This window comes from Petromyzon marinus, chromosome 48, assembly GCF_048934315.1.
Source record: "Petromyzon marinus isolate PM22_M1 ecotype Great Lakes invasive population chromosome 48, UKy_Petmar_22M1.pri1.0, whole genome shotgun sequence".
In the NCBI taxonomy this organism is placed as follows: Eukaryota; Metazoa; Chordata; class Hyperoartia; order Petromyzontiformes; family Petromyzontidae; genus Petromyzon; species Petromyzon marinus.
In genome coordinates, this window is record NC_133714.1 from 7,088,419 (window position 1) to 7,102,522 (window position 14,104).

The 14,104-nt window shown below is 57.3% G+C and overlaps 1 protein-coding gene across 4 annotated transcripts in view; it reads right to left on the minus strand.

The window, feature by feature from the left end:
• Nucleotides 1-4,084: 4,084 nt before the first annotated feature.
• Nucleotides 4,085-14,104, minus strand: part of LOC116952803 (uncharacterized) — a 42,396-nt gene continuing 32,376 nt past the window's right edge. For all 4 annotated transcript variants that reach the window (XM_032972472.2, XM_032972471.2, XM_076074487.1 and 1 more), the window contains one exon: nt 4,085-10,103. In XM_032972472.2, coding sequence (XP_032828363.2) covers nt 9,654-10,103 — 450 coding nt within the window. In that variant the 3' untranslated portion in view covers nt 4,085-9,653. The remainder of the gene's footprint in view (nt 10,104-14,104) is intronic.

Here is a 14,104-nt window from a genome sequence, read left to right on the forward strand (position 1 = left end):
ATGATGGGTGTCACGTGGGGAGAGTGATGATGGGTGTCACGTGGCGAGAGTGGTGATGGGTGTCACGTGGGGAGATTGACGATGGGTATCACGTGGGGAGAGTGATGATGGGTGACACGTGGGGAGAGTGATGATGGGTATCACGTGGGGAGAGTGACGATGGGTGACACGTGGGGAGACTGACGATGGGTGACGGGTGGGGAGAGTGACGATGGGTGACACGTTGGGAGAGTGATGATGGGCGACACGTGGGGAGAGTGATGATGGGTGTCACGTGGGGAGAGTGACGATGGGTGACACGTGGGGAGAGTGACGATGGGTGACACGTGGGGAGAGTGACGATGGGTGACACGTGAGGAGAGTGATGATGGGTGTCACGTGGGGAGAGTGACGATGGGTGACACGTGGGGAGAGTGATGATGGGTAACACTTGGAGAGAGTGACGATGGGTGTCACGTGGGGCGAGTGACGATGGGTATCACGTGGGAAGAGTGATGATGGGTGTCACGTGAGGAGACTGACGATGGGTGACACCTGGGGAGAGTGATGATGGGTGACACGTGGAGAGAGTGACGATGGGTGTCACGTGAGGAGAGTGACGATGGGTATCACGTGGGGAGAGTGATGATGGGTGTCACGTGGGGAGAGTGATGATGGGTGACACGTGGGGAGACTGACGATGGGTGACACGTGGGGAGAGTGATGATGGGTGACACGTGGGGAGAGCGATGATGGGTGTCACGTGGGGAGAGTGACGATGGGTGACGCGTGGGGAGACGGGGCGAGGCCGAGGGGGAGCGGCTGGACGAGAACGCGGACCCGGCAGGGCGACCGCCGGTGGAGATGGAGCGGTGAGACCAGCTCGCCCACTCAACCACTCTCTCACTCGCTCGCCCGCCCACTCAACCACTCTCCCACTCGCTCGCCCACTCAACCACTCTCCCACTCGCTCGCCCACTCAACCACTCTCCCACTCGCTCGCTCGCCCACTCAACCACTCTCCCACTCGCTCGCTCGCTCACTCAACCACTCTCCCACTCGCTCCCTCGCCCACTCAACCACTCTCCCACTCGCTCGCCCACTCAACCACTCTCCCACTCGCTCGCTCTCCCACTCAACCACTCTTCCACTCGCTCGCTCGCCCACTCAACCACTCTCCCAGTCGCTCGTTCACTCAACCACTCTCCCACTCGCTCGCTCGCCCACTCAACCACTCTCCCACTCGCTCGCCCACTCAACCACTCTCCCACTCGCTCACTCGCCCACTCAACCACTCTCCCACTCGCTTGCCCACTCAACCACTCTCCCACTCGCTCACCCGCCCACGCAACCACTCTCCCACTCGCTCACTCGCCCACTCAACCACTTTCCCACTCGCTCGCTCTCCCACTCAACCACTCTCCCACTCGCTCGCCCACTCAACCACTCTCCCCACTCGCTCTCTCGCCCACTCAACCACTCTCCCACTCGCTCGCCCACTCAACCACTCTCCCAGTCGCTCGTTCACTCAACCACTCTCCCACTCGCTCGCTCGCCCACTCAACCCCTCTCCCACTCGCTCGCCCACTCAACCACTCTCCCACTCGCTCGCCCACTCAACCACTCTCCCACTCGCTCGCTCTCCCACTCAACCACTCTCCCACTCGCTCGCTCACTCAACCACTCTCCCACTCGCTCGCCCACTCAACCACTCTTCTACCCACTCGCTCGCCCGCCCACTCAACCACTCTCCCACTCGCTCGCTCACTCAACCACTCTCCCACTCGCTCGCTCACTCAACCACTCTCCCACTCGCTCGCCCACTCAACCACTCTCCCCCTCGCTTGCCCACTCAACCACTCTCCCAGTCGCTCGCCCACTCAACCACTCTCCCACTCGCTCGCCCACTCAACCACTCTCCCACTCGCTCACTCGCCCACTCAACCACTCTCCCACTCGCTTGCCCACTCAACCACTCTCCCACTCGCTCACCCGCCCACGCAACCACTCTCCCACTCGCTCACTCGCCCACTCAACCACTTTCCCACTCGCTCGCTCTCCCACTCAACCACTCTCCCACTCGCTCGCCCACTCAACCACTCTCCCCACTCGCTCTCTCGCCCACTCAACCACTCTCCCACTCGCTCGCCCACTCAACCACTCTCCCAGTCGCTCGTTCACTCAACCACTCTCCCACTCGCTCGCTCGCCCACTCAACCCCTCTCCCACTCGCTCGCCCACTCAACCACTCTCCCACTCGCTCGCCCACTCAACCACTCTCCCACTCGCTCGCTCTCCCACTCAACCACTCTCCCACTCGCTCGCTCACTCAACCACTCTCCCACTCGCTCGCCCACTCAACCACTCTTCTACCCACTCGCTCGCCCGCCCACTCAACCACTCTCCCACTCGCTCGCTCACTCAACCACTCTCCCACTCGCTCGCTCACTCAACCACTCTCCCACTCGCTCGCCCACTCAACCACTCTCCCCCTCGCTTGCCCACTCAACCACTCTCCCAGTCGCTCGCCCACTCAACCACTCTCCCACTCGCTCGCTCACTCACTCAACCACTCTCCCACTCGCTCGCCCGCTCACTCAACCACACTCCCACTCGCTCGCTCTCCCACTCAACCACTCTTCCACTCGCTCGCCCACTCACCCACTCTCCCACTAGCTCGCCCACTGAACCACTCGCTCGCTCTCCCACTCAACCACTCTCCCACTCGCTTGCCCACTCAACCACTCTCCCACTCGCTCGCCCACTCAACCACTCTCCCACTCGCTCGCCCACTCAACCACTCTCCTACCCACTGGCTCGCCCGCCCACTCAACCACTCTCCCACTCGCTCGCTCTCCCACTTAACCACTCTCCCACTCGCTCGCCCACTCAACCACTCTACCACCCGCTCGCCCACTCAACCACTCTTCTACCCACTCGCTCGCCCACCCACTCAACCACTCTCCCACTCGCTCGCTCACTCAACCACTCTCCCACTCGCTCGCCCACTCAACCACTCTTCTACCCACTCGCTCGCCCGCCCACTCAACCACTCTCCCACTCGCTCGCTCACTCAACCACTCTCCCACTCGCTCGCCCACTCAACCACTCTCCTACCCACTGGCTCGCCCGCCCACTCAACCACTCTCCCACTCGCTCGCTCTCCCACTTAACCACTCTCCCACTCGCTCGCCCACTCAACCACTCTACCACCCGCTCGCCCACTCAACCACTCTTCTACCCACTCGCTCGCCCACCCACTCAACCACTCTCCCACTCGCTCGCTCACTCAACCACTCTCCCACTCGCTCGCCCACTCAACCACTCTTCTACCCACTCGCTCGCCCGCCCACTCAACCACTCTCCCACTCGCTCGCTCACTCAACCACTCTCCCACTCGCTCGCTCACTCAACCACTCTCCCACTCGCTCGCCCACTCAACCACTCTCCCCCTCGCTTGCCCACTCAACCACTCTCCCAGTCGCTCGCCCACTCAACCACTCTCCCACTCGCTCGCTCACTCACTCAACCACTCTCCCACTCGCTCGCCCGCTCACTCAACCACTCTCCCACTCGCTCGCTCTCCCACTCAACCACTCTTCCACTCGCTCGCTCGCCCACTCACCCACTCTCCCACTCGCTCGCCCACTCAACCACTCGCTCGCTCTCCCACTCAACCACTCTCCCACTCGCTTGCCCACTCAACCACTCTCCCACTCGCTCGCCCACTCAACCACTCTCCTACCCACTGGCTCGCCCGCCCACTCAACCACTCTCCCACTCGCTCGCTCTCCCACTTAACCACTCTCCCACTCGCTCGCCCACTCAACCACTCTACCACCCGCTCGCCCACTCAACCACTCTTCTACCCACTCGCTCGCCCACCCACTCAACCACTCTCCCACTCGCTCGCTCACTCAACCACTCTCCCACTCGCTCGCTCACTCAACCACTCTCCCACTCGCTCGCCCACTCAACCACTCTTCTACCCACTCGCTCGCCCGCCCACTCAACCACTCTCCCACTCGCTCGCCCTGTCACTCAACCGCTCACCCACTTGCTCGCCCTCTCACTCACTCACGAACGGGTCGAATCGTCGCAATCATCATCCTCGCCATCATTATTCTTTATTGAAGAAAATAAAAATTTGACACAAGCTGGCTGGCGGTAACACTTGCACAAGAGTAAACGCGAAATACTGTGGGGGGAGGGGGAGGGGGTGGGTGGTGGTGGTGGTGCAATTGACCTTTTTTCTCTCTCCGTTTTTAACAACAAAAAAACACCCCAAGGAGCGACATCCAACAAAGAATAACCGCTCATTAATTAATTAATTCTCCTTCACTGACAGGAATCTCAAATCGCGTGGACGTCTGTCGCGAATCCGTGGAGCGCGTTCCGTACGACCGTGGAAGGGAGCAAGGTGGGGGGGGGGCTGGGGGTGGAGGAATAAACAAAACTGCGGCTACGCAAACCTCAATCCTCCCCCCACCACCACCACCACCACCTCAACATCTCCCGATGACAAATACAAATAAACAGTAGAAATATCAACTCACGGAAGTTTGGAAAGCGGTGGAAAGAAACCGAGCGCGAGGTGGCAACGACGCGCGGGCTCGTGAAGGCACGAGGCAGCGCTAAAAACCACAACACAAAATACAAATGCCGTCAAAATCTTCTCAGACGTCACAGTGGCCAAATAAATAAATAACAACGACTCGACCCACGGGGTGCCCACTATCAATCACTCCACCGATGGGCTATGACGATGGGCTATGATGATGGGCTATGGTGATGGGCTATGATGATGGGCTATGGCGATGGGCTATGATGATGGGCTATGATGATGGGCTATGGTGATGGGCTATGATGATGGGCTATGGCGATGGGCTATGATGATGGGCTATGGTGATGGGCTATGGTGATGGGCTATGGTGATGGGCTATGGTGATGGGCTATGGTGATGGGCTATGGTGATGGGCTATGATGATGGGCTATGATGATGGGCTATGGTGATGGGCTATGGTGATGGGCTATGGTGATGGGCTATGGTGATGGGCTATGGTGATGGGCTATGGCGATGGGCTATGGCGATGGGCTATGGCGATGGGCTATGGTGATGGGCTATGGTGATGGGCTATGGTGATGGGCTATGGTGATGGGCTATGGTGATGCGCTATGATGATGGGCTATGGCGATGGGCTATGGCGATGGGCTATGATGATGGGCTATGATGATGGGCTATGGCGATGGGCTATGATGATGGGCTATGATGATGGGCTATGATGATGGGCCGGCATCTCTCCCAACGACGGTACGGGGGGGGGGGACACTGCCGAGTCCCCAAGCGGCTCTCCTGTCCAGAGGGCCCCCGCTGCTGCTTCTATGGATGTTTGGCCAATGTCGAAATCGGTGGGGGGGGGGGGGCGGTGAACGCCGGAGAAAACCCCCAGCGTGTGGGTCGCGCCGGTTTTATTTTCTTCTGCCGAGTGAGGCTCGCTCGAGTCTCGAGTTGAGACTCGAGTGAGTCTCGAGTCTTGAGTGAGTCTCAAACGAGTCTCGATCGAGTCTCGAGTCTCGAGTGAGTCTCGAGCGAACCTCGATCGAGCCTCGGGGGAGCCTCGGGTGAGTCTCGAGACCGTTCCTGAGTTGGGGAGGTGGGGGGGGGTGGGTCCATGACCAACTTAACACAAAAATAACCGACGCGCAAATTGGCGAGAGTGCAGAAAGGTCGTGGGCTGGGGGTGGTAGCGGCGCAAGTCCACGTGGAGTCTCTCTCTCTCTGTCTCTCATGTGCGTGCATCGACATCGTCACCACCGCAGCCACCACCGCCGTCGCCACCCACACGACGCAGACGCTTTCGGCGGCGTGAAGTCAACGGCGAACGCTTTGGATCCGTACGCGTTTCGAATAAATTAATTCATTATTAAGGCATGAATAAAAAATAGAATAAAGAGAGGCAGCAAAGACGAGGCGACTTCGTTGCGTGCCGGGACTCGAACCAACCCGCACCCCGAACCAACCCGCACCCCGGGTCCGGCTTTGAACTCGCGAAGCTGGCACGATTGCGAGCCGCGAGATCCACCCCAGCCAGGACGCCAGTCGTGGTGGTGGTGGTGATGATGGTGGTGGTGATGGTGGTGATGGTGGTGATGATGATGGTGGTGATGATGGTGGTGGTGATGATGGTGGTGGTGACGGTGGTGATGGTGGTGACGGTGGTGATGGTGATAGTGGTGATAGTGGTGATGGTGGTGATGGTGGTGGTGGTGGTGATGGTGGGGGGGGGGGGGTGATGATGGTGGTGATGGTGGTGATGGTGGTGATGGTGGTGGTGGTGATGGTGGTGATGGTGGTGATGGTGGTGGTGGTGATGGTGATGATGGTGGTGATGGTGGTGATGATGGTGGTGATGATGGTGATGGTGATGATGGTGATGATGGTGGTGATGATGGTGATGATGGTGGTGGGGGGTGGCTGGGGGGTTAGCGAGCGCAATGCCCGCTGGGGCCCCCCGCACAATTCGAGTGTCGACTGCAGTCCGGTGCGGCGGGAGCCCTTGCGGTGTTTGGTGTGGATCGGGGGGGGGCGGGGGGGGGGGGGCGGTGGGAGCGCCTCTGCCGTGACCGCTCGTGGGGTCTCCTCTCGCTCCGCAAAAAACCATTTGTTTTTTTTTCTCTATTTTTTTTCGCACGCGGATTTCGTTTCGCGGCATTTTTATTTGGCCGGCAAAAATTCCTGCGACCCCCGCGGCGGAAAGGCACACCGCTCGCAAGGCACGCGCCGGGGTCGCTTTGGGCTTTGCTTTGGTGGGGGGGGGTTTTTACGCTATCACGCGCACCGCCACCACCGCCACCACCGCGCCACCACCACTACTACCACCACCTCCGCAACGTCCAAGCACCGTCCAGCATAGGGAGCTGCTCTAAGCCACTTCGTTGAGCTACCACGTGTGATGGCGAGATCGCCAACACGCCGCGCAGCTCGGTAGGGGCGTTACCTGGGCAAATAAAAACGAATACTTTTAAATACGATAGATATTGCTCTGGAATACCAACACGGCCCGGACAATAACCTCACGGTCCGTCGCCTACACCCCCAGCTCGCTTGGACGGTGGACCTCGGCGGCTCCAAACGAAGCCGAAAAGCGGCATCCGCTTCCCACGCCGATTGGCAAAGTGGCGGAGGAGCCACCGCCGCGCGCTCGCCCCGCGCGGCCGCTTGGCGTTCAAACGTGGCCGCGTTTTCGCGACACGCCGCTCGCAAAACGCTGCCGCTCTGCGCCGGGTTCGCGTGCGGCGTGGGGGGACGGGGCCGTGGTGGGGGGGGGGGGGTGGAGGCGGTTAATTGGTCGGTGCGGATACGCGATGGGCTGGGGCGCGCCACCGCCGCCGCCGCCGCCGCCGCCGCCTGTCTGCTGCTGGTTTGTTAGTGGAGAGAAGAATGGGAGCTGATTAAACTACCGATTGCACCACGCCACCACGGGCCTCGCTAAAGCAACAGCATCGGCACGTTTCGCTGGGGTTTTTTTTGGGGAGGTGGGGGAGGGAGGTGGGCGAGGGAGGGAGGGAGGGAGGGAGGGGGGTTTGTTTCTTGAACCCCGCGGTCGCTCCCGACGCGGCACGGCCGTTCGTCGTTTTCGGAGCGACGCTGAGGAACGCACGGAGGTGAGCGGGAGGTGAGCGGGAGGTGAGCGGGAGGGGGGGGGTGAGGTGAGCGGGAGGTGAGCGCGAGGTGAGCGTGAGGTGAGTGGGAGGTGAGCGGGAGGTGAGCGGGAGAGGGGGGCGTGAGGTGAGCGGGAGGGGGGGGTGAGGCTGCTCAAGGAAGACCTCTCGGTCGCGTTCAGTCCGAGTCGCTCGCTCGCCCGCCCAGTCGAGCGCCCCCCCGAGCCTCTCGCGCCGGGCGCAGTATTGTTTGCCGAGCGCTCGTGTTTATTCACCGGTCATACGTGAGCGGAATGACTTCCTGCGCCGTCGCGTCTCGCGACGCGTTTGGCCTCCGCTCAACCCATCCCCACGCTCCCCTCCCTCCCTCCCCCGCCACCAACAACCACCCCCCCTAGCCTCCCGCCCTCGTTCGACCGAGGCTACCCCAGATACGAACCCCGGTTTGGGGGGGATGGCCCCGGTGCTTTCACGGGCCTTCCCGTCCAACCGGCACGCCCGGACGTGCCATCCGCACAAAGTGCCCGGTCCACTGGAAAATTGTGCACACTGCCATCGCGTGGCACGGACGCTGTTGCGCGTGGTTAGTTTAGCGGTTAGCACAGCGCTGCGTTACGAACCCGGCGAGCCGAGTTCGAATCCCGCTCACGGCCAACGTCGGTGACGAATGTCTGAACCGATCCTGGGCCTCTAGATCGACTCGGCCTCAAATGAGTACCTGGTGCGGCGCGTAAACATCGCCACTGGGGAGACAAAGGCGGCCGGGGCGTGGTGCTGGCCACCCACCCCCTCGTGTGCCGTTCCGGCCTTCGTTGGTTGCTACTAGCGAACAGCACTTGCCCCAAAAAGTCTGCTCAGGCTACACGGGGGTATATCTTTGTCTTTGTGTGTGCGTGGATGCAGCGGATGAAGCAGGTCAGTCTGCGAATCCGTGCCTCGGAGCTCGCGAGTGCCCAAGCGTTAAGATCCATGGCGGCTGGGATTCGTTTAACGAGAATAGCGATCGCAAGTTAACCGGAGTCACTCCGCTGAAACAAGCAAAGAATATATTCTCATGAATCCAAAGCGGTCGCTTCGTCCCGTGATGCACGGCACGGACCCCTGGCTCTGAGTCCCGTCGAGTTGTGCGATTCTGTTTGCTCGTTCGTTCGCGTGTTCATGTTCGTTGTCCTTCCACCCCCCTCCCCCCCCCCCCCCCCCCCCGAGGAGCACGGTTGGCCACGTGCGGCGCGAAAAAAGTTCAACCGTACATACGCTTGGGCAAACGTTATAAAAGGTTCATCGCCCGACGCGCCCAACGACCGTTCGAGAGACGGCGTGGGCCGTAAGATCTCCAGGGGAAGGCCCGCGGCGAGATGACGGCACTGCCGGGAAAAATTAAAAAAAACCTAAAATAAAAATCGGCGCTTTCTCAAAGCTGCACAAAAAAAAACGAACGTCGGAAATGGACGACGAGTAAAAGCCGGTACCCCACGTAACTATGGTTTCAAATATAATCTTTGCGAAGTGAATTACACGTATATATTCATATATAAAATCTAAATCTGCTCTCGCCTTGGCCGAATAAAGGACGCCGGCGCCGAACTGAGAATTCCGGTAAATATTGGAACTTGTACCCCAGGAAGCCGGTGACGCAGACTCGCGGCCTGCGTTCAAAGCGTCCGGCGCAGGCGCCGACACGGTCACTCTTCAGTTGTCCAAATGCGCTGCGCAGAACCTTCACAGAGTCTCATCGGATAAAATAAAATAAAAAAATTTAAAAATTTGATTTGCACGCCAATATTGTGCCCACCAAAACTGTGCCACGTCTCCCCGACGTGAGAGGACTACCAGCCGACAGCGTCCCTCTCCAGGCAACACAACGGCGCACTTTGATGACAAATTCTATCGAATGTAACCGCACGCACGCACGCACACACACACACACGCGGTGGCCTTTTGTTTGGCAGTTGTTTCAACCGAACCTCGTCATCATCACCACCATCACCACCGACGTCACTCAGCGCCGGCATTTATCCCATGGCGGTCAGCATGTTGCCGGAGGGGTGCGGGCGAAGGGGCTGCTGCTGATGATGATGCTGGTAGTGTTGAAACTGCTGCTGCTGCTGCTGGTGCTGAACGGACAGCGCCACGCCGTCCGGAGGGAGGTACGCCAGCGTCGCTCCGCCGGCTACGCCGTGCGGCACCGTCAGCGCCAACGACGCCGGGGAGAGCAGCCGGTGCTGCTGCTGCTGCTGGTGGTGGTGCTGGTGGTGCTGGTGGTGGCTACCCAGGAGGTGCGGGGGCAGCGCGGAGGCCGTGAGGGCGGCGTGGAAGAAGGGAGGCCGCCGAACCGCCGCGTCCGAGGTTTCGTCGGCCGCCGCCCGGCCCTTCCGAGGCCGCCGGCGGGCCTTGCCGCCCGTCGAGTTCTTGCGGTTGCGCGTTTGGATGGCCTCCTTCTTCATGGCGATTGGCCGGTTCACCTGCCGGAGGTGCGCGCCAGAGGACGAGACGATTGTATCAGGTCAGTCGGTAGGTCGGTCGGTTAGTCTGTCAGTCGGTCGGTAGATCGGTCAGTTGGTCAATAGATCAGTCAGTCGGTCAGTCAGTAGGTCGGTTGGTAGGTCAGTTAGTCTGTCAGTCAGTCGGTAGATCGGTAGATCGGTCAGTCGGTCAATAGATCAGTCAGTCTGTAGATCAGTCAGTCGGTCGGTAGATCGGTCAGTTGGTCGGTAGATCGGTCAGTCGGTCATTCGGTAGATCGGTCAGAACATAGGTTGATTGATCGGTCAGTCGGTAGGTCGGTCGATAGGTCGTATGGTCGATCAGTAGATCGGTCGGTCGGTAGGGTAAGATGAAGCTGGTGGTTGTGATTGCTAGCGATAAATCACGGTACTCGAGTTGTAAAATGTTGTTGTGGGTTTACTCTCCGACACACAACCGGTCGGTGCTGAATTCGTAACGAATTAACACGTTTTGTTTAGATAACGCAACCTTACTAATTGGCTGTGTCCGGTGGTGGCGAGTTTAACGACACATTTGTATATGCACGCGATCAAACCCAAAAACGAAAAGCGCTATCATGATTAAGTTGTTTGTGGTTGGTGGATCGAGTAGTTAGTTTGTTTATTTGATGGCTGGTTTGTCCATCAATTAGGCATTCGAATCGGTGAGTCAATTGCTGTGGTGACCAATTTTGTCGGTTGATGGGTAAGTCCATCGATCAATAAGTCGGTTAATTGGTTGGTCAGTCGCTCAGCGAGTAAGTTGATCAGCCAGTTAGGCAGTCAGTCACTCACTGACTGCCTGACTGGCAGCCAGTTGTTCAATCAGCCGGTCAGCTGGTTAGTCAATCAGTTAATCTGTTAGTCGGTAAGTCAGTCATCAGTAACTCAGTCAAGCCAAGAGCCAGACACATCACAGCATACAAACATCGCTAATATTGTAGCTACACGTCGAGGCTGAGGCTACACCCGTGTAACACCACGCAAGCACTGCTTGGGATGGGGGGGTGGTGGGGGGGGGTGGGGGGGGTGGTGGGGGGGTGGTGGGGGGTAGTGGCTGGTGGGGTGGGGGGTGGTTGGTGGTGGTTGGTGGTGGGGTGTACTGGATGTTTGTGCTGACGGTGACCACGCGGGATGGAGCGGTGGAACGGGGGGGGGGTGAGGTCCCGGTGCCGTGAACTGAGTCACCTGCGTTCGAGTCCTGACCGAGTTCTAAAACATCTTTGACGGCACGGCGACTCTCAAAGTCAATAACAGTAGTGAAAATAATAATAATAATGCTTAACAAGATAACAAAAATATATATTTATAAATTTGAACGCAATATATTTCTTTCAAAATCGGTACGCGTGATAGACAAAAGTAAAAAACATCGTCAGCCTCCTACACCACCGATACCGGAGATTGGAGAGTGGAACCCAGTGTCCCGACTTCGATTCCCGACCACGGCTAGCGTCAGGAGCGAGTGACATCTGAACCGGTCCCCGTGGGGGTTAGCCCCCAAACCAGCTTGGCCGATCCGCACCGACCGGCGTAGCGAGGCATGGCCCCTAAACAACCCCCCACAAACGGGAGGCCTTCACCCGCCGGCTGATTCACAACGGCGAGGTCCAATTCAGTGACGAGCGAACGACCCGTGCACGCCTGCCCCTTACTCCGATTAGCACGGTTGTTTGTGGTTGGTGGATCGAGTAGTCAGTTTGTTTATTTGATGGCTGATTTGTCCATCAATTAGGCATTCGAATCGGCGAGTCAACTGCTGTGGTGACCAATTTTGTCGGTTGATGGGTAAAGTTCAACATACATAGTTTGTTGTCCTTCCCCCACATCTCAAATCATCACGCTTGGCTACGTACGGTGCGAAATAAGTACACGTATTCCTCCTGCCCCCTCTTCACTAACGCTCTCTCCATGGCTACGACTCGGCCCCTCCATCCACCAAATCCGTTGACTCCCCCGTCAAACGCCGCCTCCTCTCGTCTATTCTGCTCGGCCCCCCCCCCACCCCCCTCCCCCAATCTCTGCCGTCGAATTCATCCGCATCATTGTTCGCTCTCTGCCAAGGCGCCCGGGGGTCAAGGCTCCTCATATACATTTCGTTTCGATAACGTGAAAGATTTCTTCACGGCTAACACTGAACGGTCGGATCCCCCCACCCCTCCCCTCCCCTCCCCCCCCCCCCCCGGTTAGGGCCACCGTTCACGATACCCCCCCCCCCCAAAAAAAATGAAACGAAACGCCCGCGAATGATCATTTCACTTCCACCGACGTCCCGATTCAGCGTTGCGACCCCCTCGCCCACTCAAGAATCGATTCCCCCGGTGGCTGTTTTTGTCTCATTTCACCGCCTCCTTTGTAGTGTTTCGTTTTTTCCTTCATTCCCATTTCGAGTGTGCACAGGACGGTTCTCTCCACGGCTGGACAGCGAGCACTATTGCGCATGTCATTTCCATAACCTTTGCATTTCCCGTAAACTGGGGGCGGCAGCGCGGCAATGGTTAGCACGCTGCACCGTGAACCTGCCCAACCGAGATCAATTCTCGTTCATGCTTCGTACGCCAAGGACTTGAACTGTTACAACCTCGCATCACGATACACTACACTACTGTACACTACGCTATACACTACTATACACTACACTATACACGACTATACACTATACTACTATACACTACACTACTATACACTACACTATACACCACACTATACACTACTATACACTATACACTACACTACTATACACTACACTACTATACACTACGCTATACACTACGCTATACACTACGCTATACACTACACACCACACTAGGCTATACACTACGCTATACACTATACTACTATACACCACACTAGGCTATACACTACGCTATACACTATACACTACTATACACTACACTACTATACACTACACTACTATACACTACACTATACACCACACTACACTATACACTACACTATACACTACACTACATTATACACTACTATACACTACACACTATACACTACACTATACACTACGCTATACACTACACTACTATACACTATACACTACACTACTATACACTATACACTACACTACTATACACTACACTATACAATACACAACACTAGACTACTATACATTAGACTACTATACACTACACTATATACTACACTACACTATACACTACACTACTATACATTACACACTATACACTACACTATACACTGCAATACACTACTATACACTATACACTACATTATACACTACTTTATACACTACACTACTATACACTATACTATTATACACTACACTATACACTACACTACTATACACTACTATACACTACACTATACACTATATACTACACTATACACTACACTGTTACAGCCTCACGTGGTATCTCTGCTCTCTCCCGCTCGGTGTGGAACTCTCTCTATCTCCCATTGCACATCCGCAACATGAAATGCACTCGCACTTTCAAAAACACATCCAAGGGCTTCTCTCTCTATCTGCCTGGGTCAGCAGCTTTCTGCTAAAACTGGCGCGTTATGAATGTCATCATCATCATTATTATTGATCGGTCAGCCGGTAGGTCGGTCGATAGGTCGGTTGGTCGGTCAGTAAATCGGTCGGTCGGTAGGGTCAGACGAAGCTGGTGGTTGTGATTGCCGAGCGAAACGAGACACACACACATACAAAAAGGCCGCTCGAAAGAAATTAGATGTCCATCTCGACGACCGAGAGGTGCACGGCTCTCGCGGTGGATTCTTAATTAACGATCGGAGTTCACCGATATCTGAACCAAGTCCTGGCACCTCCTCGTCAACTTCTCCAGCAACCCCCCCACTGACCAACGGGGTGAAGCATGGAGGAGAATCGCCACACACCGCGTGCGTTCCTTGTGCGCACACTTGCGCGCGGTGTCTGCGCGTGTGCGGTGTCTGCGCGTGTGCGTGTGCGGTGTCTGCGCGTGTGCGCGCGCGCGCGTGCAGGGAGC